This window comes from Mus pahari, chromosome 6 (genome assembly GCF_900095145.1).
Source record: "Mus pahari chromosome 6, PAHARI_EIJ_v1.1, whole genome shotgun sequence".
Taxonomy (NCBI): Eukaryota; Metazoa; Chordata; class Mammalia; order Rodentia; family Muridae; genus Mus; species Mus pahari.
The window spans coordinates 59,168,030-59,192,799 of record NC_034595.1 but is presented as its reverse complement, the minus strand read 5'-3'; the positions used below and the strand labels follow the sequence as shown (position 1 = coordinate 59,192,799).

The window sequence follows — 24,770 nt, the reverse complement described above, 5'->3', positions numbered from 1 at the left end:
TTTTTTTTTGAGGCAAGGTTTCTTTGTGTAGCTTTGGTTGTCCTGGAACTCACTTTGAAGACCAGGCTGGCCTTAAACTCACAGAGATCCACCTGCCCCTGACTGCTGGGATCAAAGGCTTAGCATACTATTCCTAGTTGCCAAGATATGAAACTAGTTTAGAAGTCTGTCAAAAACAGAATAGGCTGGGGAGACAGCTTAGCAGGTAAAAATGCTTGCCACCATTTCACACAATGACCTGAGTTCAATTATCAGGACCTGCCATGGTAAAAGGAGAGACCTAATTCCTGCAAGTTGTCCCCTGACCTTCACGTGCAAGCCATAGCATATATGTCCCCATCTCCCATAAAATAAAAAAAAGAAAGAAATGTAATTTTAAAAAAATGAATAAAAAGTATAAAACATGAACAATGGGGTTTTTGTTCTTGATTTATTGATTTATTGACAAAGTCTCAAAATATCCCAGGTTGACTTGGATCTTGCTATGTTTACCAGGCTGGCCTTGAACTCACAGAGATCTGTCTGCCTCTGATGTGCTGGGATTAAAGCCGTGAGCCACCAGGCCTGGTTTCTTTCATACAGGTTTTTATGTATTTCTGGCTGGCTTCCAGCTCTCTATGTAGCCATGGGTAACCTTGAACTCCTGATTCTCCTCTCCACCTTTCACATCCCAGGGCCTCAGAAAGACTGGAATTGTTACACATATTCATGGTTTCTTCCTGGTTTTTGCTGAGTTGTATTTTTTTAAATTTGTTTTATTTTATGTGCATGAGTGTTTTACCTGAAGACATCAGATTCCCTGGAAATGGGACTATGAGTGGCTTGTCTCCACGTCTGGCCACACTGGGGTTTTAGTAAGTTGTTAAGAATGAGATCAGGCTGGAGAGATGGCTCAGTGGTTAAGAGCACTGACTGCTCTTCCAGAAGTCCTGAGTTCAATTCCCAGCAGCAACATGGTGGCTCATAACTATCTGTAATGGGATCTGATGCCCTCTTCTGATGTGTCTGGAGACAGCTACAGTGTACTCATATAAATAAAATAAATCTTAAAAAAAAAAAAAAAAGAATGAGATCATGTCATTTGCAGGAAAATGGCTGGAACTGAAGATCACCATGCTAAATGCAATAATTAAGACTCAGAGAGACAAATGTCAGGAACTGAAGAGATGGCTCAGTGGTTAAGAACACCGACTGCTCTTGCAGAGGACCCGAGTTCGGGTCACAGGGTTATAGCTCCAGTTCAAGGAGCTCCAATGCCCTCTTCTGACCCTGACTATACTGCACGCACATGTGCACAGGCACACATAAGAAAAAGGTAAGTACATCTTTAAAAAATAATATTAATAGCTAAAATAAAAAATACTTCAAATGCCAAGTACTTGTGAGGAAACAGACCCATTGATGAAGCCAAAACTTGTACAGTCACCCTGGAAAACAGTTTGTCAGTTTTTAAAAAGTGGGGGTTTGTTTGTTTGTTTGTTTATGAGGGGTTTGGAGGGGTTGTTCGTTTGTTTGTGTCGTTGTTTTGTTTTTTTGTTTTTGTCTTTCTGAGATGGGGTCTGGCTGTCCTGGAAATCACCTAGATCTGCCAGCCTCTGCCCCTGGGCTTAAAAAGAGAGAGAGACAGACAGACAGACAGATAGACTGACACAGAGAGACAGAGAGACAGAGGGAGAAGAAAAAAAATTAGGAACCTAAAATCCAAGAACTAAACATACCATGATGTGAACAGGGAGCCGAGAATTTATACCACAGCAAAAATGAATCAAGCCGGTAGAGCAGGAGCCCCAGCGTGGACAAAGCCCACAAACATAAGGCTAGGTGGGAAACTAGTGCCCAAAGAATCGTATGCTTGTTATGTTTAAATTTTAAACCACAGGCAAGGCAAACACAGCTCCTCCACGTGCTCCTCAAAGATCCAAAACAGGCGCCAGCATCAGTAAGCACTCATGAGTGCCTGTGCCTCTGTCTATTTGTGGGGTGAGGTAGAGGGAGGGGAACTTCAAGCCCAACTGATTAAAAAAATATTTTTTTCCCCTTAAACTAGAGGGTCCATCTTTGTTTTAGTCTTTTGTCATTTCGTGTGTCTTAAAGATTGCGGAGTAAAGCGACCAGCAAACCCGATTTAAAAAACTGAGGAAACGGTTGGAATAGCTGACTGGTCCTAGATCGGGACGGAGGTCCCACCATGGCCACCAGGTCACTTGTCTCAGGAGACACAGAGTCATTCTGGAAGTGAAGGGAAAGCTGCCTCCCTGAGGACAGGCTCGCTGCCCCACCCTTCCTTTGTTTCTCCAGCGACAGGAACAGCAGGCTGGTTGCCCCCACGCAGAGCGGACTGGGACAGGGTCGATGGCTGCGTGCCAAAAGCTGTACAGACTCTCCCCCCTCCCTCCCTCTCCTCCCCTACTCTCCTCTTCTCCCTCCCTCCCCCTCTCCTCTCCCTCCTCCTCTCTCCCCCTCCCTCTTTCTTTCTCCTCTTTCTCTCCTTTCCCTCTCGCTTCTCTCTCTCCCTGTTCCTCGCCTCTCTTTTTGTGTCTCTCTCCCCCTCTCTCCTCTCCTTCTCTGACCTCTCTCCCTTCTCTTCTCTGCTTTCTCTTTCTTTCTCCTCTCTTTCTCTCTCCTCTCCCCTTCTTTCCCCCCCTTTCCTGTTCCTTTCCCCCTCCCCCACTTCAGTCGTTCTGTCTCTGTCGCCATGGAGCCTGGGAGCCAACTTGGTAACCTTGGGATCCCCCCTCTACACACACACACACACACACACACACACACACACACACCCCTGATAGTTGTAGTGGTAGAACCGGTTTGCTCTGTTGATTGTGACTGAGGACATCCCCACCAAGGGAGTGGGAGAAAAAGGGTGACAGGATATTTCTTTGTCCTGCCATTCTTGGAGGAATTGACCTCTCAACCAGGTAGCCAAGATCAGCAGAGCAGTTTTGAGTATCTCACAGAAAGGTTCAGTGTAGATGTTGGCCTTGAGCCAGACATGTTTTATGTGAACTCATCTTAGCTCCAAAGCAGAGAAGGAAAGTGACCTGGCTACTGTCACCCAGTAGTGACCGGAACTTACTACTTGTACATCCTTCAGCAACTTACTAGTTCTGTCTAGGATTTGGTTTTCCTTCCATAAAGTTGATGCATAATTGGTGGTGGGATGGGGGGGGTCCCAAAGTGTGTCTGTGTTTATATTATATGTGTGTGTGTGTGTGTGTGTTTGTATGGGTGTATGTGTATTTGACAAAGTGTGTGTGTGTATGGGTGGGGGTGGGGTGTGAGGTGTGAGTGTGGGGTGTGTGTATTTGTGTATGTGTGTCTGTCAAAGTGTGTGTGTGTGTATTGTGAGGGTGGGGGTACATGCATGGGAGGTGTGCGTGATGAGACTTTGGGTGAATTTTTTCTTTTGATTATTGACACTTTCAAATGTTTTGCTTTATAACAAATATGTATGCATTTTGTTAATTTTGTTTCTTTGTTCTTTGTTGCAGGGGTTGTTTTTGTTTTTCCAACAGGGTTTCTCTGTGGAGCCATGGTTGTCTGGGACTCTCTTTGTAGATCATGCTGGTCTGAAATTCAGAGCTCTGCCTACCCTAGCAGGCTTGGAATCTGTTGGAATCCTCCTGCCTCTGCCTGCCTCTGCCTCCCAAGGCTGTGTGTGTCTGTGTGTCTGTGTGTGTCTGTGCACGCGCGCGCACGCAGTAGCTAATTTTTCTTTTTGGATGGAGAAAACCCCGCTGTCCAGGTTGCTGTGAGAAGAGACAAGGAAAAGCAAGACCCCAGCTGCCGGCTCACAGCTGGATCGCTGCAGCTGTGAGGCCACACCCACCCTTCTCTCTGGACTCTCCTATACTTTGTTTTCCTTCTGGTGATTGACCCACAGGGCAGCTTGGGAGGGGAAACAGGAAAAGAACTCTGATGACCACTGGCTATATGGCTTTGGAAAACTCGCTTAACCTTCAGGAATCTCAGTCATTTTGCTGCAAAATGGGAACATGGGCACTTAACTCTAAATCTGTTTTCAGGTTGACAAGATGGTTCAGAGAGCATTGGCACTTTGCCGCCAGACCCAACAACATGTATCTCATCCCCATATGGTAGAAGGGATAGGATGAGGGGAACCACATGATGAAAGGATAGAACAAACTACCGCACAGCACATGAGCATGAGTACACACACAGAGACACGCACACGCACACGCACAAACATACACACAGACACACACATGTACAAACACACTCACAGATGCACATAGACACACACACAGACACACACATACAAACACAAGCATACACACAGACACACACATATACATACACACTCACAGACACACACAGAGACACGCACACGCACAAACACACACAGACACACACATGTACAAACACACTCACAGACGCACATAGACACACACACAGACACACACATACAAACACAAACATACACACACACACATATACATACACACTCACAGACACACACAGAGACATGCACACGCACACGCACAAACATACACACAGACACACACATGTACAAACACACAGATGCACATAGACACACACAGACACACACATACACAAGCATACACACAGACACACACATATACATACACACTCACAGACACACACAGAGACACGCACACAGACACACAGTCATACACATATACACAAAGACACACAGAGACACACATACACAAACACACATTTTTAGGCAGACATGATGAGAAACTGCCTGGCATATAATAGGTGACAAATGTCTTCAGAAAAAATATCATGAGGGAACATAATGGGTACAACAAAGGAACATATTAAGGAAAGAGCTGGACCAGGGAACTTGGGGGATTTAACACAGGATCACAGGGACTCTTCAGCTGTAACATAAAGGTCTAGGGACATGTATGGGAAAACTACATGCTTGTTAATACGGGCCTCCAACTGCACTTTAGCTCTTCCTTCTAGAATCCAGACAAGGGACAACACAAAGCAGACAAAAGCACAGTGGTAGCATCTACAACTTTGTCACTATAGAAGTGACCTCGAAAGTGTGGTTCTCAGTGGGCTCACATCTATCTATCTTCTGACATTCTACACTGCAAGGTTAAACTGTGATTCAATGCAACTGACAGCCTTTGTGATCCTAAATAACTCCTACTTTGCCATTAAAAACATCATTATTAATATCAGCCCATAAGCTTCACGAAGAGTTTAAAGGAACTCCGGGGTGGACAGGTATGGCAGAGCTCCTACGTGGGCCACTGATGGCTGTGTGACATTGTGCTGGTTTCTCCCAAGGGCATGACCCTCCCTCTGGGTTTCTAGGAGAAAGAAGCTCATTCTTCACTGGAAAAGGACTTAGGGGATTGTCTTCCCAGTTTTGCAGGTTAAGCATACCTCAGAGAGGCCCCCCTCCTTCCCAAAGGGTTCCTCCCCTTTGTCCCTTCTGGTAAATAGAGGTCAGAATGGACCTTCAATAGGGTAGTGCCAGTCTTCAGTGATAACAACTCAAGAGAAAAGTTTTCTGGGAATACTAACAGTTCTTCTTTGTTTGAGGTTTTGGTAACGAAACCAGGGCCCTCATGCATACTAAGCAAATGATCTATCTACCATTAAGGTATGTTCCATGCCAAAGGTAAGCTTTTGCTCATTTTTGAGATGAGATCTGTATTGCCAGGCTTGCTTTAAACTCCTGGGCTGAAAGCAGTCCTCCTGCCTCAGCCTGCTGAATAGTTTGGACTAGTGGTATATGCCACCAGATCTGGCTCCTTTTTGTTTATTGTTTTGGCTGACCTTTAAAAGCCTTGCCCTCTTAAAACCTTCGCTGTTCCCTTACCCAGAGCCCCTCTGTGCCTACGATCCCTGTCCTATATTGATCCCACCCTGTTGATTCCTCCACCAAGCTGTTTCTCAAGGGCCAGACCGGATCTGACCTTCAGGTCAGAGGCATGGTGTACCATGGCATCTGTGGAACTGCCTTACAGGTCAAAGGGAAAAGAAGCAGTGAAGGGGGTCAGTTAAGCTTTATACCCAGATCCCTTCAGATCCATGATCCCACATGAAGCTGCCACAGCAAAGGGACACAACACACTGTCTCCTACCATCCTCTTCTGTGGAAACAGAGAGCTAAGGCTCAGAGGGACTGGGTAAATCCTCAGAGATCCCTGTTCACCCTTTCAGGGTACACTGGAGAAACTGAGACTCTGGAAGCACCTGCAGACAGGAAGGAGAACACTGTCCTTGTAGTCTAGGAACAAGTTGAGAAGGTTGGCAGCCCCTAATTGAGGTGGGGGTAAATAAAGGCTTATTCCTGAGACAATTGCCTCATTGTCCTTGGCTAAGAGCGGAGGAGTGCTAAGAGAGTGTGTGTGAACATTGTGTGTCAAAGAGGGAACAGGAAAGAAAAGGAAAGGAAAGGAAAGGAAAGGAAAGGAAAGGAAAGGAAAGGAAAGGAAAGGAAAGGAAAGGAAAGGAAAGGAAAGGACAGAAAAGGAAAGGAAAGGAAAGGAAAGGAAAGGAAAGGAAAGGAAAGGAAAGGAAAGGAAAGGAAAGGAAAGGAAAGGAAAGGAAAGGAAANAGGAAAGGAAAGGAAAGGAAAGGAAAGGAAAGGAAAGGAAAGGAAAGGAAAGGAAAGGAAAGGAAAGGAAAGGAAAGGAAAGGAAAGGAAAGGACACTAGCAATCAAGACTTTGAAAATATTACTGGAGGGCAGGGTGTGGACACACACCCAGAATCCCAGCATTTGGGAGTTGGAAGCCAGTCATCAAGACATCCAGGCCAGTGTGGAATACGCGAGGCCCGCTCATAAAGAGGTTTGCTAAGAGTCAGCCAGACAACAGAGTTGAAATCCCATGAGCTAGGGAGCCTGGGGAAATGACTTGTCTCTGATTCTCAGCTGCCGTCTATACAATGAAAACCCTGCCCTTCAGGTTGCTTTGCCAATTAAATGGAGTATTGTTCATCAACCCCAGAGGACCCCATTCTGCCTGTCTCCTGCGTAGCACACAACTGCCCAGAGAAGGGTCCTGGCGGCCTGCACGGTGGTACCTCGCTCAGGCGAGAGCCTCAAATATCCACCTTGCCTCTCTCTCTGGCTGTCGCGTGGTGTCTCGGCAGCCCGGGCGAGGAGGCAGCCCCGACCCCGGACTGGGTCCCCGCGCGCACCCCTGCCTCCGCGCCCGCGCACCTGGCCACCGGGTCCCCGGGCGCCCCGTCCTCACCGCGCGCCTCCGCGCCTTTCGCCGTGCGCCTTTCTCTGCAGCACTTTCTCTACCTGCGCACTTCCCTGCCTGCCTGGCCCTCGGGCTCTTTCTCAGGATCCGCTGGGTTTCCGCAGCCCCTCGTTCACCCTCTGTCCGTCCGTCCGGGAGGCCAAGGAGGCACGATGAGCGGCGCCTGCTCGAGCTACGTGAGCGCGGAGCAGGAGGTGGTGCGCGGCTTCAGCTGCCCGCTGCCAGGGGGCGAAGCGGCCGCTGTCTTCTGCTGTGGCTTCCGCGACCACAAGTACTGCTGCGACGACCCGCACAGCTTCTTCCCCTACGAGCACAACTACATGTGGTGGCTCAGGTACAGGCCCTGGCCCTAACCTCACCTTGAACCCCTTCTCCCATCTTAGCCCCCTAGCTCACCCGCAGGCCAGCCTCTTGGAAGCCTTCACCTTCATCTAAGTGCCCTTCCCTCCAATCATCCTTACTCCTCATTGCCAACACTGATCCTGCTCTTACTTTGTACCACATCAAACCTTTAAAGCCCCATCTCAACTCCTCCATCCTGACCCCAACGATTATTTAGAACCCCGCTTGAACCTGACCAGCACTACCCCCATCACACTCATTCTGTCCCTATTCTGAAGTTCTTTCTGCCATCACTCTCAACATAATCTCAAATCACAAGCCAACCCTCCCCCTAACAGCAAATACTATCTTCAGACATACAGAGGAATCCCTAACTCTACCCTTAATCCTCACACTGGCGCTGAGATCTGGACGCTGTTCTGGGTACCAGCACAGTACCAGCTTTATGACCTCCCTATTACTACTGCAATCCTACCCTGCCTCAGCCTCCTCCTCCAGCCTGCCTGTAAACTGTCTCAGCAGTTTACCCACATCTTGACTTTAATAGGCTTTAGACCTACATCCAAACCTTCATCCTCACCTGATGCTCCAACCCAACCCCGTCTCAGCCCAGCCTCAGCCCTTCCCTTCCCTCCCCCCCCCCTTTACTAGACACTTATACTTGAGTCCTGGTGGGTACTCTATGCTCATAAACCTGGAGGTCAAGGCATCCGGCAAGTTCAGTGTGACACAGTGGCAAATGCCACAGCAGAGGCCAGCTCCAACCATTTTAATAGTGGGGTCTGGGTGCAAATACTTCATTTTTCCTGGCCGTTCAGAAACTGGGTTGCTTGGGCCAACCCTGACAATCCTGAAACCTAACTATGGAGATGGAGGGCAGTAGGTCTTAATCCCTCTCAGTCACCAAAGTAAAGAAAGTAGAGCCTGGTCCTCCCCCCTGCTCTGGGAAAGAGGTGTCAGCAAAGCTAGGGTGGCCCATCAAGAGTTTTCTGTCCCTAATGGTGTCTGAGCAGAAGACTATGTGCTTTTCTGGTCTTCCTGGCTCTTTATCTACCAGACAGGGAAATGACGGATCATTATCTCCATGTCTGATTAAGGCAGAGGCAAAGACCAAAAGAGAGACTAAAGCAACTAGAAATACACCAATTACAACTACAAAGATTGCTTTCTCTAAGATGTCCAATCTACAATCCCGAAACGTTTTCAAATGACAAGGGTATCATCTCCTGCACATTTGGCTGGTGTCTAAAAACCCAAGGAATCATACTAACTTTTTGTTCTGTTCCCATGTATTCATCCATTCACTACAATTTTTGCTACCGGGTCTTTGTGCAAGGCACTGAGGACACAGAAACCAATTATTCCCTGCAAGAGGACTGACTTTCCCTTCTTGTTGGAGAGTCCAACCCAGGACCTTATAGACAAGTGCGCTAAGACTGAGTGTATCCCCAGCCTCCTCAATGCTTCGACCCTTTAGTACAGATCCTCACGTTGTGGTGACCCCCAACCATGAAATTACTTCATTGTTTCTTCATAAATGTAATCTTGGCTGCTGCTGTGAATCATAATGTGAATATCTGTGTTTTCTGGTGGTTTTAGGTGACCCCTTATGAAAGGGTCATTTGACCTACAAAGGGGCCGTGGCCCACAGGTTGAGAACCACTGATTTAATGACAGCTGCTGTACCTAAGTGAATAGTACAGTATCTGTTGACAGCTCACTGTGTGTTTAGAGTGGAGGTTGGAGCTGAAAGAAGATGATACTGTCTGTTCAGAACATGGTGCAAACCTTGGTTCTCTCTTACCTGCTTGTGAATTGGAAAGGTTGTTAAATCTCATGGACTTTTTTCCCTTAACTTTAAAATGGCAGTTACAGGCACCCCATGATGGTTCATACTTGTAATCCCAGCTCTTGTGAGACTTGAGGCAGAAAGACTATGGGTGATGTTGAGGAAGTCAGGGATATGTATTAAGTAAGTTCAAGGCCAGCCCCGAGTACACAATGAGATCCTGTCTCAAAGAATAAATTAAAAATGTGAAGAGCGGTATCAGTGCTCAACTCGGAGAAGACAGCGTAAGGAGGGGCTGACTCGTCGTGCGGCACGGGTAAAGGTCCTCAATGCATCGAGTAGGTGCTCAGTGGACAAGGGTTCCCCTTTCCATCTGTAAGTGTGAGACAAAAAGGCCTTCTAGCCTATCACAGACCAGACTGAGAGATTTAGGGCAGGCTATAGGCTTCCACCCATACACAGTCTAAGCCATCTCTCCATTCTATAGATGGGAAGACTTAACAGGTTACATTATTACTGGGCACACCCCAGAGAGAAGTGGGGGAGCTGAGATGGAAACTTGGGCGTGTCTGATCTCAAACCCAGGCTTGTCCTGTTCAACACCTGTCTGAACCCTTCCTAGCTCCTTACAGCTGATGTACTCAGCTCTCTCCCCCTACACCATTGTCTTCTGATGCTGTGCTGGCCCTTATGATGCAAAGATGAGTAACCCTCTGTGCCTCCCATCCCCAGCTGGTCGGCCCTTCCTCTTCCATCACTCCCCTAACTACTCATTTCTTGTGACTCTTGCCGTTGCCTGGGAAACATCCCTGTGGAATGCTTTAGTGGCTTAAACAGGTTTTAATGGAGGGTTGAATAGGGAGATCTCTAAGGTCAGATCTTATATCAGCATGACCCCAAAAGTAGCTGGAAGATGACAGTATGTGAAGTGACTTCCTGGGTTCTTTTGTGTGGGGGTGTGGTTGGGTGTGGGTGTCATGCATGCATGTATGCCTGTGCACACAATTCCTGCATAGGTCAGAGGAGGGTGACAGATCCCCTGATACTGGAATAACAGAAGGCTGTGAACTGTCATGTGAGCGCTGGGGACAGAAAGCTGGTCCTCTGGCTGAACAGCCAGTGCTTTCAATGGCTCAGCCCACTTCCTGGGTTCTAACACAACATGGTTCATAACTGCAATGCATGGAGCTGAGGGTCCTCAGGGCACCTGGCTGATTGGTGTGCTTTGAACTCTCAATATAGAGACCTTATTTTCTCCAAATTTCATTTGGTCCTACTTCATGAAATCTCATTCTTGCAAGCGTCAAAGTCTCCACGTGAGCACAGTATCTTTAAAGAGAGAGTGTTTGAGGGGGAGCGCCATCTTTAAAAGCCAACCATCTCAGAGTGAGAAGACTCCCCATGGAGAAGCGGCTGCTCTAAGTGCACCATCTGGCCCAGTTGCCAAAACCTCCTTCTGTCTTCTTACTGCCAGGATGTGAGCCAGAAGGCAGTAGCCTCAGTGAAGGTCAGGGTTGGTGGTTAGGTACCAGGAACACTGCACCCTTGCGGGCCACCTGGTGAGACTGAAGGGCAGAGCTGGTAGTCAGGTGCTGCAAACACCATCTTTCTGGACTCATTCGGCCACCCGGTGAGATGGGCACCTTCACAAATGAAGATCAGAAAAGCAAGGGGATATTTCCCCCTTCTATATGGCAGAATCAGGTTTCAAACTCTTGAAGCCTTAGTGCCCTTTGAGGCTTTCTCAGAGTCGCAGTGGGTCTTTTGTCTCTCAGAGCCAGCACAGAGAAATCTCCTAAGTGCAGAGGCCTCTGGTTTGTTTTCTGTGCAGAGCAGGATTCTTGATGTCATGCAAAAGCAGCTCTCCGTCCTGTGTTAATCTCTCCTCAGGAGGAAACTACCCCCTCTGCAGGCAGTGCCTCCCCAGCAGACAGCTCTGATCATTTTAAGTCCATCTGGTACTGAAATAAGGCTTTTCCTCTTAGAGTGCTCTCTGTCTTTCCTGTGCTGTATCCTCGGTCCTCAGACAGATATGGTCCAGGGATGTTGCACTTCTGAGTTAGCATTTGCTCCCTAACTCACTTCTAGTGTGGAACACATCCTCCAGTCCTGGACATTCCACAAAAGTTCTCCTTTAGAGGCTACTTTCCCATCCTGATGCACATAAATGGCTCTCACAAAGAGTGACTTCCTTATCTGTACATGGCTCAACCAGCTGTAGGCCCACGAACAATAAGTGATCTCAAATGAGAAAACTATTGTGGTTTGTGTGTGTGTGTGTGTGTGTGTGTGTGTGTGTGTGTAGACATGTATACAAAGGGGCATATGCATGTGCCAGCAGTCAACCTCACATGTGATTCTCCAGAACACCAGAAGTGTGGTTGTACTTCCTTTGAGGTAAGGTCTTCCTCTCATTAGCCTTGAGGTCACCGGTTCAGCTAGACTGGCTGGCTAGAGGGCCCCAGGGATTCTCCTATCCTCATCTCTGCAGTTCTTGGGGTACAAGTGTATACCATCACGTGAGTGCCTCTTCTGAGTATTGATCATGAGTCCTTATGCTTGCAAGTCGAACAAGCACTTCACCAAATGAGCTATCTCCCTGGCCCAAGATAACTGTTCTAAGTATCAACAGGAGTTAAAAAAAAAAAAAAAAAAAAAAAAAAAAAANTCACCAAATGAGCTATCTCCCTGGCCCAAGATAAATAATATAAAAATAAACATGAATTAAAAAAAAAAAAAAAAAAAAAAAAAAAAAAAAAAAAAAAAAAAAAAAAAAAAACACCACATACTCAATATGGAAAATGTAGGGAAGGACTAAAGAAACAAAGGATTAAGAAAGGGGAGCTGGAGTGTTTGTGCTCTAAGATGAAGAGCTGATGGCAAATAGCCTTTTGGTGTTTGTTTGGTTTCTTAGACAGGGTCTTTCTATGCAGCCCTGGCTATTGTAGAACTTACTGTGTAGACCAGGCTGGCCTTGAAATCAGAGATTCATCTGTCTCTGCCTGGGATTAAAGGCATGTGCCATTACACCCGGCCGAGCAGTCTTTTTTGGGAAGTGATCCCAGAAAACACTGGTAGATGGTGGGAAAACGAGACAGAAAAAAAAAAAAAAAAACCAGCAAGAATAGGTTATGCTACAAGCAAGTCGCACTGAGGTAACCAGCGCTGAGCCTCTGCCAGTCAGCATACAATGTATACCTCAGAGTTATCCCACCAGAGCTGGATACATGTACACCACTGTGGTTGTGGGCTGGTCAAGAAAAGGAAGCGTCAATCATCCTATACTTCTGACCTGTTCAATGAGCAGACTGAGCTTTGCTCTAAGTCTAAGAAAGTCCTCAGGCAAAGAGATGCTGGCAACTGAAACGCTGCACTGAATATTCCACAATGATAGGACCCAAGGGGATGTGGTCAGGACATCTACAGCCTACATGACACCTAGAGGCAGCGTGATCATAGTTTGCTATATTTGCCTCCAACCTTATGTTTATATATATTTAGTTAAGTTTGGGCTGAGCTTTGTGTCTAGTGATGCATTGATATTTTCTCTTTACATTCTTGTGAGCCTGTATTTATATGTGTGTGTTTGTGTGCGCACATGTAATTATTGGTATGGGGGGGAGTCACATACACATAGACACCAGAAGATGACCCCCCACTGATATTCCTCAGTGAGCTACACTAGGGGGAAAGTTGGAGCTGAACCCTACCACTCACACTTGGGTAGCACGCTCAGCTCACTGTTCTCTTCTGTCTCCAGCATCGGGGCGCTCGTGGGCCTGTCCACGGCAGCAGTGGTCCTTCTGGCCTTCCTCATCACTGCCTGTGTGCTCTGCTACCTGTTCATCAGCTCAAAGCCTCACACAAAGCTGGACCCAGGCTTAAGCTTGCAGACAACAGGTAAGAAAGAAGCGACATGATGTCCTTTTAAGGGACAAGCTCAAACCTTTCCTTGTGGGAGAGAGATAATTAGAAGTGAGGTCTGGGTGGCCAGGTGTGGGAGAGCAGCTTGTTTTATGTTTGTGTGTTTGTTTGCTTGCTTGCTTGTTTTTCAATACAGGGTTTCTCTGTGTAGCCCTGGCTGTCCTGGAACTCACAGAGATCCACCTGGGAGAGCACACTTTCAATCCCAGCTCTTGGGGGAGCAGAAGTAGTCTGACCTCTGTGAGATGGAGCCAGCCTGGTCTCCATAGTGAGATCTTGTCTCAAGTGAGGAAAAAGAGAGAGAAAGGAAAAAAACAAAGAAACAAAAACAAAGAAAAAAGAAAGAAAAGAAGGGAGAGGAAGGAATGAGACTAGAGCATTCACCTTCTGCGTATTCTGGAACATTCACACTTCTCAGGAAGTCTGTGAACTGGACATTTCTGACCCTTCACATGCCCTTCGGGCGACCTTCAAGGGACTCATATCTTTATCAGAGTCTCTAATGTCATCGGCAGTCTTGCACAAAGATTAAGCATGGATGGATTTTCTAAGACTGTTTTCATCCTAGCCTTAGGGAGTGTAAACTGATTTTCATATTATCCCAAAACAAAACAGAGCTAATAAGACACACTTGCTGTTTCTCAAAAATCAACATTTGATCAGGAGCTGAAAACAGTATTTTGTTCTTCATAATCTGTTGTACTCAGCCCTTCATTCACATGGGCCATTGAGAACCTCAGTGGCCAAAAAAAGAAGTGTTACCTTTTCCTAAGCCCCAACGGAACATTTTATAACCTCTGACAAGGAACTGTTGAAGATCCAAGTTGGTGTTGGCCAAAGAGTTCTCAGTACAGTTGAGTGAACAGCAGCCAGGGTGGGTGTTGTTGTACCTCACAGTTGAGAGAATCAAGGTGGAACGAGGGCTGGAAGCTCACTCACGGAGTCATGGAGACATAGCTGACAGGGGAAATGAGGCCTAGCCCATGCCTCTCCTCCGAGAGCTGCACTCTTCTGCCCACTACTTGTGCAAGTGTGTGAGTACAACACTGCCTGATTCCACATGTATCAGCTTCTATCAGTGTTGATGAAGCCAACAGAGGAGGGAAGGCAGGATAGGGCGGACAATAGGGAAAGGTGCGGCCAGGACTGAATGAGAAGCAGGGTCACTCTTGGAGGTACACTCTTAGGGAACAGGGTCAGGAAGGTAGGAGGGTACTTAAGAGACAGAGCATCAGGCAGGTAGAAGGACTGGTGGGTAATACCTCAGTCTCAGCAGAGATGGGGAGGACGGAGCGCTGTTGGTAAGAGATTCATTTCCTAACTTACAAAGGCAACGAGCACCAGCCCTTCTAGGATCCTGAAGACTCTTGAGAGTGGAAAGGTTCATCTGGCTGCCTGTGGAGTCGGGAATAGGGAGCAAAACTAAGCAGAAGAACAAGTTGACAACTTTGCTTAAATCAAATATAAACGAGACAAGACATCGTATATGAAGTTTAGAAACAAGGAGAGGCTACAAAGATTTTTGTATGTATGTGTTCATGCCTGCACATGCAGTGTGGGGTTTTGCCTGTGTGTGCACATGTGGAAGCATCTATTCTCACAGTCCACCCTATTCTCAGGTCATATATTCTTAACTTGCCTACTTGCTAAAATGTATTTGTAACCTCAAAATCAGTACTTGAAGTATGTATGAGGTTATTGCATAGTGAGTGTGTGGCGTGACTAAGGGGCACATGCTCCCAGACACTGTCAGTCAGAGCTGTACTCTGAAAGCGTGTTTCCTCTTTGTGTCTGTGTAGAGCCATTTTGCTCCTTGTTTGTGAGGTTCAGGGATAGTAGCCCTGTTGAGATGCCTCCTGATACAGTTCTGAAGTGCTGTCTAATGCCCCCAAGCATAAAAAGACCATGCTATACTTTGTGAAGAACATAGGGTGCTAAATGTCTACTCATGTGTTACAGGGCATTGGATATGATTCAATGTTAATAAACCAAAAATATATAAAAATCATAGAACTGGAGAGATGGCTGTTCTTCCAGAGGACCTGGGTTGGATTTCCCAGCACCTACATGGCAGGTTACACTGTCTGTAACTTCAGTGCCAGGGGATTTGATACCTTCTTCTGGTCTCCTGGAACATCTGGCATGTACATGGTACACAGACATACAAGCAGGCAAAACACACATAAACATAAAAATAAACATTTTAAAAAGAAGGATATAGGGCTGGTGAGATGGCTCAGCGGTTAAGAGCACCGACTGCTCTTCCAAAGGTCTTGAGTTCAAATCCTAGCAACCACATGGTGGCTCACAACCATCCATAACAAAAATCTGATGCCCTCTTCTAGAATGTCTGAAGACAGCTACAGTGTACACACATATAATAAATAAATAAATAAATCTTTAAAAAAAAAAAAAAGAAAAGAAAGAAGGATATATTAAATCAGGTGTTTTTAATCAATAGCACATAAAACCAAAGTTAGGTGTTTATTGAAAAAAAATATCATGGCCAAAGGCACACAGAAACCTCATCTTATGTTCTCCCTGGAAAGAAGTCACTCTGCAGCCAAGCCAACAGCCATAACAACAACAACAACAACAACAACAACAACAACAACACATGTCACGTGACCCTGAGCTCCTGAGCCTCCTTCCTCCAAGCCCAAGCTACCCCCAGGCCTGGCAATATTTTAGTGTTTGCTAACTCAGTGCTTATAGAAAGGTTACAGTGCACAACTACATAACTACTGTGTATAAGCAGGACTAACTGCATGTAAAAGAAGATGGGACTGATAGCCAGGATATAGAAACACATCTTTAAACAGGTCAAAAAAGTGTAATAATAACAACATGAAAGCCCAGCACAAGCCTGGTGTGGTAGTGCAAACCTATAATGCCTTCCCTTGAGAAATAGAAATAGGAGGATCAATAACTTACTGTTGCCCTTGGTTACATATCAACTTTGAGGCCATAAGACTATCTCAAACAAATAAATAGCCACAACAACAAAATTCACAATGCAAAAGGAAAGAGTATCAACCCTTAATATCAGGATAATGCAACTTTAGAATGTTAGACCCTTCGGACTGGTGAGATGCTCAGAAGGTCTTGCTGAGCAAGCCTGACAAGTGAGTTCAATCCCTGAGACCCACATAAAGATGGGAGAGAACTGACTCCAGAGAATTGTGTCTGATCTCCACATACACCATGGCTCATGTACTCACACACAATAAAATTATTATCATTATCATTATTGTTGTTATAATTATTTATTATAATTATCATTAGTATTATTTTGTAGAAAGGAATGATTTACCTTTTTTTTTTAAAAAAAGGACATTGGTGCTGGCGAGATGGATTCACAGTTAAGAGATGGCTAAGCATTTCCAGAGGACCCAGAATACCATGGGAATACCCAGCACCCACATGGCACCTCACAACCACCTCTAGTTCCAGGGCATCTGACACCCTATGAGGGCACTACGCACACACAGTGCACTGACATTTGTACAACCAAACTAACATACACTTTAAAAAAAGAAAGGAAGAAAGAAAAAAGAAAGAAAGAAAGAAAGAAAGAAAGAAAGAAAGAAAGAAAGAAAGAAAGGAAGGAAGGAAGGAAGGAAGGAAGAAAGAAAGANGCTACACAGAGAGGGAGACCTTACTTCAAATTAAAAAGAAAGGAAGAAAGAAAGAAAGAAAGAAAGAAAGAAAGAAAGAAAGAAAGAAAGAAAGAAAGAAAGAAAGGAAGGAAGGAAGGAAGGAAGGAAGAAACAAAGGAAGGAAGAAAAAAATCTTCAAATAAAAAGGACATTGACGAAAAGTTCAGAAATCAGTTGAAAGTTGGAGGGACGTGGATAATATCACATACTGATGGCAGGAGTACAAATTGCTTAAACTACTTTGTAGATCGATCTGGCAATTCCTCCTTTCACTAAAAACATGTATGCCCTGTAACTCAGCAGTTCTATGATGATCTGTCCTTGAGAAGTAGCAGGACAGCCTGTCACAGAGGAAACCCACTAAAAGTTTATCCGTACAAGGAGCTAAACTGACAGCTGGCATGCTAAAGTACAGTCCTGGCGTTACAGGGACAAACCCTCCCTGAGTGGACTATCATGGTAGCCCTTTATTTATTTTTTTTTTTAACGGCAACTGGGCAGGGACAGTTATAATATTTCCATTGTACAGATGAGGAAACTGAGGTTCAAAGTCACCTAGTGAGTGACTGATCAGCTCTATCTCAACTCCTGCTGCTGAGAAAGGGAAGCCCTTCTTCTGTACCATATACTCTCAGAAGATGCTCTTGTACCAATCTTCCTAACTGCCCCAGTGAGGTTAGCATCACTCATGTACAGCTGTGGGGCTGGGTCTCAGAGATGCAGGATGAACTGCCCAAAGGGTCTCAGCTTGTAAACTGTGGTCCTGAGATTCCAAAGTGTCTCTCTGTCTGCCTCTCAAGTCCTGCTCTCTTTCATGTCATCAAGCCTGGATGTAGCTGCTCCAGGTCTCCCTGGGCCTCCCTGCCCCCATCCAGCCTTTCTGGCTGAGAGTCACATAGGTCATCCTTGATCATGTGGATGAATGCCACCTTCCTGCTTCTCGGGGCCCAGTCACCGTCCAAGTTATTTTGTCACTGAGGTTTGGAATGGCACACGCTCTTGCTTTTTGTTCCTTAGTTTTTGAAGATGGAAAGTATGTCCGCTGACCTTCTACTAGATGATTGCTTCCGCTTCTCTGCCTGTTAGAGCTCTTGTATCTCAGGCTTCATTGTGCTGCTCTTTCCTTCCCTCTGGACCCCACTGTGTTGGGCTAGGAGCAGCAGAGATGGTGTGTGAGCCCACTGTTTTGTATTCACCAGATCTTTCCCCCTTTATACACTCCCACTTCCATTTGCTTTGCTGTCTCAATCTTCAGGAAGACAGGACAGATCATGGCTCCCATTTTACAGGAGAAAAAGAGCAAGAGTCAGCAGGGATGTGACCAAGCCCTCACAGATAGTGAGCTTGTGTGTGTTTGGAATGCCAACCAGATCTCCCAGGCTTTAGAGTGGAATCACTGCGCTGTGAGGCTGTGAGGGTCTCTCTCTCTCTCTCTCTCTCTCTCTCTCTCTCTCTCTCTCTCTCTCTCTCTCTCTGTCCTTATCTCTCTGAATGGTGGAGTAAGAGTGGTGTGACAGGTGCCTTGACAAGTAACCATGAGAAATCCACTTTAGACACAGTTCCTTCCAGTGCCCACCCCACCCCACACTCCCTGTCTCCATCCATCTGACAAACCCTACAGGCAATAGAGACAGAATCTTCTCCTCTTTCCTTCCCTCCCCTTCCTTCTTTCCATGCCTCCCTGTGCTGAGGATCTAAAGCCACACTGTCCCTCAGAGACAACCTCCCATACAGTCCCAGTAACTTCCTTAGTGGAGTTCTTTGTGAGAAACCAGCTAGATCTGAAAGGTGGCTGAGGTCCTGCTGTCGTGTTCTGCCTGTGCTGGGGACTTCGAGCACTTAACTGGCTCCAGTTCCCTGGCAGGTGGCTGCTATCTACTCTGTTTTGAGTCCATACAAGTGAAGTGAGGACAGAAATGGTGTCCCAACCTATGCCTGGGTTAATGAGACCAGAGAAAACAAAAATGAAGCGAGCTTTTGTTTTCCTCTGGAAGGAGGTTGTTAATTACCCGTTCTTCAGGCTGGGAACCCCGGGGATCCGGAAATCAGTTCCCTCCCATGCTCTTGGCATACAGGAGGTATGCTGAACCCCAAAGAGGAGAGGCCATGCACTCAAGTCCCCAGGCTAGCCTGTGGTCTGGTTGGGCCTTGGCCTTTCAAGTCACAGACGTTTCTCAACAGAGCTGCCCACACTTCATGGTAGTTTCCATCACCACCCCACTCCCATCCCACCCCCACCTTTTGGAGGGCTCAGTCACCCTAGATCCCACTGCTTCGTGATTAATCACACTTGTAGTGACACCTGTGAATCACAGTGTTAGTCACAGGTGTCACGCATGAGCTGATTTTGACTCATCTCCAAGCAGGGAAGAACCTGCTCTAAGCTGGTTACCGCAGGCTCATCCCAAGTTCAGACTGCAGACTCCGGGGAGCAAGGAGGTCTTTAGAGAAAGTTGGACAGGTGCTCTAGATTTAATATTGGTTTTCTGTTCTCATGGCAGGGTTCCTCTGGTTTTATTTATTTTTTACTGCTTATTTGTGGGGTTTTTTTTCTTTTAGTTATGTTTATAGTAATGTGTCTGCGTGTGGGTTTGTGCCTATACACAGCACTTATGGCAGCCAGAAGGGGGCATGGAATTCCCCTGTAGCTGGAGTTATGCACCCTTGTCAGATGCCCAAGGTGGGTGCTGAGAACCTAACTCCGTCCTCCAGAACACGAGCAAGAACTCTTAACTGCTGAGCCACTCTGCAGACCTTTGTTTTTGTTTTTGTTTTGGGGTTGGGTTTTTTTGGGCCATTTAGAGGCCTTTTGTTATCATTTTTAATACCTGCTAAGCCATGAATTCATAGGGAACCACCCCTGGTTGTTTGCCTTCGCTTCGATGCCTGGAAGAGATGTGGAATTAGCTGGCTCTTCAGTTGAACCCAGGCTCCTTTCTCTTGGGTTTCCTTCTTTTTCCGATCATTTCCCTTCTTCATTCAGAATGCTTTGTTGGCCCTTACAACGCTTCCCATGTTCAACCACAGCGTCCTGGGTAACACTGTAGACTCTTCCAGTTTGGTCCTGGTATTATCTGTAGGGCACTCCTTTTTGGAACCACCCATTCCTTTGAGGTCACAATGTCACCTTAATTGCAGATTCATAACCACAGGGCCAAAGGACAGCCCCAGGCTGTCTATGTGTGGAGAACACATGCCAGGTGCCCCGCCCCTTTCTCTGGTGTTTGTCATCTCTGCAGGTGCCTGGAAGATGGATGGCAGTCCCAGTACGATGATGTCTCATGGTTTCCTATTAAACAAACTGTTCTCTGGGCCCTAATCTAACCTGTAAAGTAATCTTAGAAAGAGTTAGAGATGTTTGCGTGGCTCCTGGTTAGTCTGAAATATATGGCATTATCAATTAACACCCCACAGCCCTTTTATTTGTGCTGGGGATTGAACCTACAGCCCTGCATTTGTTAAATGTGTACTCCACCACTGAGCTACACCCTCAGCCATAAGTAGCTCTCATCTTAATTAATCTATTATTATTTCTTGGTCTGTGTGTGATATGTGTATGTGGTAGTACATGTGCACATTTGTGGGGCACAGGTACATGTGGAGGACAGAGGAGGTCACTGGGCATCCTACCCTATCACTCTCTGTCCATATGTCTGTCTGTCCGTTTTCATGAGACAGGGTCTCTTGAAACCTGGATCTTGTTGCCTTTTTTTTTTTTTTTTTTTTTTTTTAAAGCTAGGCTGATGGAACAGCAAGTACCAGCAATCCTCCTGTTTCCACCTCCAACAACTTGGGAGGCAGATATAAATGTGTGCATATCTGGCCCACACCCAGCTTTTTTTCTCTTTTTACATGAATTCTGGGGATCCAAACTCAGTTCTGCTTACCAAACCACACAGCAAGCGCCCTTACCCACAGAGTCATCTCACCGGTCCTGTTACTTTTCTTTTTTAAAAAAATAAACGTTTTTTTAGTAGCTGGAACATTGACTCAGCAGTCAGGAGCATTAGTTCCTCTTCCAGAGGACTCCGGGTCACCAACATGGTGGCTCACAGCGGTCTGTAATTTAATTCCAAAACTCTAACTCCCTTTTCTGACCTCCCATCTTCAAACTAAAATCTGCGTGTGATGGTATATACTTGTAAACCCAAAGAAGGCTCGAAAACTTAAAGGAATGGTCCCGTTTGGGAACTGGAGAGAATTTTGGTGTGGAAAAGCAGAGTTCTTGAAGGGAGACTGACTGTAAGGAAGCTGAGCAGAGATGGGCTATGGGCCAGTCCAAGGAAAGCCTTGACAGCCACCCCAGGGTCACAGATCAGACAGACACTGGAAGCTTTCAAAGAAGATCAGTTCATGCATGGACTCCCCGGACCTTCGCATGGATGACTGCCTCTGGTGACTGCTGAGGGCACAGAGCTGAGGAGCCCAGCTGGAGGCTGATGCAGTTGGTCTGAGCAGAAGCGGAAAGACTGAAGGAGGTGGTGGCCTCGGGGTGGGTGTAGCAGAATCTGGTGAGGTCAGCAGCAACCGTGAAGGGCTTAGGAGAGAAGGTGTAAGAGCCAATGGAGTTCTGGCTTAAACATTTAATATTTTAAAAGGATGCTCAATTGTGTCGAATGCACCTGTGTCAGAAAACGGGGATTTTTTTTTTTTTTTTGAGGGTTTCACTGACCTCGAACTCAGACACCTACCTGCCTCTGCCTCCTAGCTGCTGGGATTAAAGGTGTGCACCACCACTGCCCAAGTGAACATAGGATTCAAACGTGACCATGGGATGTAGTGACGGAGAGAGGGGGAGGGGGAGGAGGAAGGAGAGGGGGAGGGAGAGGGAGAATGGGTTGAGGATCAAAGGCCAAGCAAGCTTCTTTCTAGCTCAGATAGAAGATGAAGGAAGAAGGGGAGAGTTGAGGAGAATACAAGGTCACTTTGTAGCCGGGCGTGCTGGCACACGCCTTCAATCCCAGCACTCGGGAGGCAGAGGTAGGTGGATTTCTGAGTTCAAGGCCAGCCTGGTCTACAAAGTGAGTTCCAGGACAGCCAGGGTTATACAGAGAGACCCTGTCTCGAACCACCCCCCCCAAAAAAAAGTATATAAAAAAAAAGATCTCACTTTGTAGCTCAAGGCAGTCACACACTTCTTGGGGTCCTCAAGTTTCTGCTCCCCAGGTTTTGGGATTACAGGGCTGTGTATCACACACAGCTACAATCTGTTCTCTTTCAGCTTTATTATTATTATTATTATTTTTTTTTTTTTTTTTTTTTTTTTTGGTTTTTCGAGACAGGGTTTCTCTCTGTAGTCCTGGCTGGCCTCGAACTCAGAAATCCGCCTGCCTCTGCCTCCCAAGTGCTGGGATTAAAGGCATGCGCCACCACGCCCGGCATTCAGCTTTATTATTTTATTTTTATGTGTATAAGTGTTTTGCCTGTGTGTTCATCTCTTCACCTCATGCATGTCTGGTGCCACAGAGGTCAGAAGAAGGCGATGGATCCCCCTGGAAATGGAGTTACAAACAGTTATGAGCCACCATAGGGGTGCTAGGGATCAAACCCAGGGCCTCTACAAGATATCAAGTGCTCTTAGCTGCTGAGCCAGCTCTCCAGCGTCTCCAGCTCCCAGACTGCTCTTAAGGCAGAGAACAGCAGAAGTTTTACAAACAGGCTCCTCCGCATGTTGTCTGTGTAGCCAGCCTGTGTCTTCATCTCGAAATAGACTTGTAGTTTTTTAATGGCTCTTTAACCCTCGTAGAGATGTGGTGAAGGACAGCTCTTTCTCTCGTAGCATTCAACTCCCCTGCTCAAGAGACACATGGGCAGTTGCTACTGTGTGATACGATACGGTATATTGTTAACAAATATTAGTTGCAGGAAGACCATGAACACAGTGAGGAACTCAGGTAATCAACAGAGAAATTAGCCATGGGGGTGCTGCTGGTGAGGGAGTAGGCGGCAGGAGGAGGCTACCTCTGATTGCTGTTTTTCAGGTTCCAAGGAGATGTCACCTGACCACCGTGGTTTGAACATAGCAATCCCAATGGAGGTGCCAGGGGTAAGCTCTCCCAGGCAGAGTCCATCCTCGAACACACGTCTGGAAAGCAACAAGAAGCAGACCGTGAGTCCCCGATGTCTCCTCCAGAACCAGCTCATGGCCACAGTGACTGCTAGCAACATTCCAGGCCGTCCTGATGAGACCTCTGTCCCCACCCCTGACCCACACAGACCAGTCCCATAAACATCCAATAAACGTCATTGCGTCATTCCTTCTGGCGTCTCTTTTTTGGTGAAAAGGTGGGGATAGGAACGGACAGAGAGACTTTGGAGCCCAGTAAGATACATGAGGGCTTTTCCTAACAAAAGCACCAAGGTCTTGCTATGGACCCAGCTGTCTGTTCAGCCTGACAAACTTAGGACCAACAGAAGTTGGATGTGAATCATGTGGGGAGCAGGCACACAATCCAGAAACCTGAGGTAGTGGAGTCTTGGAGAAGCCCTCCTTCTGAAAAGTCCTGACATGTTTTTATGTGGTTTCTCTGCCCCAGAGTACTGTGTGTAAATGTCCCTGGAGTGGGGGGCTGTACTCGGATTTACTTGTTCCAACCTCCACCTGTCCTGGAGCGAACCCCTGTAAGGTACACAGTGAGAGGGAGCACAGCACGGGCCCGGCCACAGTGAGAGGGAGCACAGCACGGGCCCCACCTCAGTGAGAGGGAGCACAGCACAGGCCCTGCCACAGCGAAAGGGAGCACAGCACGGGCCCCGCCACAGTGAGAGGGAGCACAGCACAGGTCCTGCCACAGTGAGAGGGCATAGCATGGGCCCCGCCACAGTGAGAGGGAGCACAGCACAGACCCCGCCACAGTGAGAGGGAGCACAGCACGGGCCCCGCCACAGTGAGAGGGAGCACAGCACGGGCCCTGCCAAAGCGAGAGGGAGCATAGCACAGGCCCCGCCACAGTGAGAGGGAGCACAGCAAGGCCCCGCCACAGTGAGAGGGAGCACAGCAAGGCCCCGCCACAGTGAGAGGGAGCACAGCAAGGCCCCACCACAGTGAGAGGGAGCACAGCACAGGTCCTGCCACAGTGAGAGGGAGCACTGCACAGGCCCCGCCACAGTGAGAGGGAGCATAGCACGGGCCCCGCCACAGTGAGAGGGAGNACAGCACAGACCCCGCCACAGTGAGAGGGAGCACAGCAAGGCCCCGCCACAGTGAGAGGGAGCACAGCACAGGTCCTGCCACAGTGAGAGGGAGCACAGCAAGGCCCCGCCACAGTGAGAGGGAGCATAGCACGGGCCCTGCCACAGTGAGAGGGAGCACAGCACAGACCCCGCCTCAGTGAGAGGGAGCACAGCAAGGCCCTGCCACAGTGAGAGGGAGCACAGCAAGGCCCCGACACAGTGAGAGGGAGCACAGCACGGGCCCCGCCACAATGAGAGGGAGCACAGCACGGGCCCCGCCACAGTGAGAGGGAGCATAGCACAGGCCCCACCACAGTGAGAGGGAGCACAGCACGGGCCCCCCCCCCCCGCCAAAGTGAGAGGGAGCACAGCACAGGCCCTACCACAGTGAGAGGGAGCACAGCAAGGCCCCGCCACAGTGAGAGGGAGCACAGCACGGGCCCCCCCCCGCCACAGTGAGAGGGAGCACAGCACAGGCCCCGCCACAGTGAGAGGAAGCACAGCACAGGCCCCGCCACAGTGAGAGGGAGCACAGCACGCCCCCCCCCACAGTGAGAGGGAGCACAGCACAGGCCCCGCCACATTGAGAGGGAGCATAGCACGAGCCCCGCCACAATGAGAGGGAGCACAGCACGGGCCCCGCCACAATGAGAGGGAGCACAGC

The 24,770-nt window shown here is 47.5% G+C and overlaps 1 protein-coding gene across 1 annotated transcript; it reads left to right on the top strand.

Annotated features, from left to right (window-relative positions):
- Positions 1 to 7,064: 7,064 nt before the first annotated feature.
- Shisal2a (shisa like 2A) lies at positions 7,065 to 23,178 on the top strand. The gene is made up of 3 exons (XM_021199483.1): positions 7,065 to 7,553; positions 13,111 to 13,250; positions 22,915 to 23,178. The coding sequence occupies exons 1-3, from the start codon at positions 7,372 to 7,374 to the stop codon at positions 23,160 to 23,162; spliced, it is 570 nt and encodes a 189-aa protein (XP_021055142.1). The 5' UTR covers positions 7,065 to 7,371; the 3' UTR covers positions 23,163 to 23,178.
- The last annotated feature ends 1,592 nt before the right edge of the window (positions 23,179 to 24,770 follow it).

Bases quoted from the DNA above. Each gene is read 5' to 3' on its own strand.
- Shisal2a (XM_021199483.1), top strand. From the start codon at position 7,372: ATGAGCGGCGCCTGCTCGAGCTACGTGAGCGCGGAGCAGGAGGTGGTG. The intron at 7,554-13,110 runs GTACAGGCCCTG...TTCTGTCTCCAG, and splicing joins AACTACATGTGGTGGCTCAG to CATCGGGGCGCTCGTGGGCC. The intron at 13,251-22,914 runs GTAAGAAAGAAG...GCTGTTTTTCAG, and splicing joins CTTAAGCTTGCAGACAACAG to GTTCCAAGGAGATGTCACCT.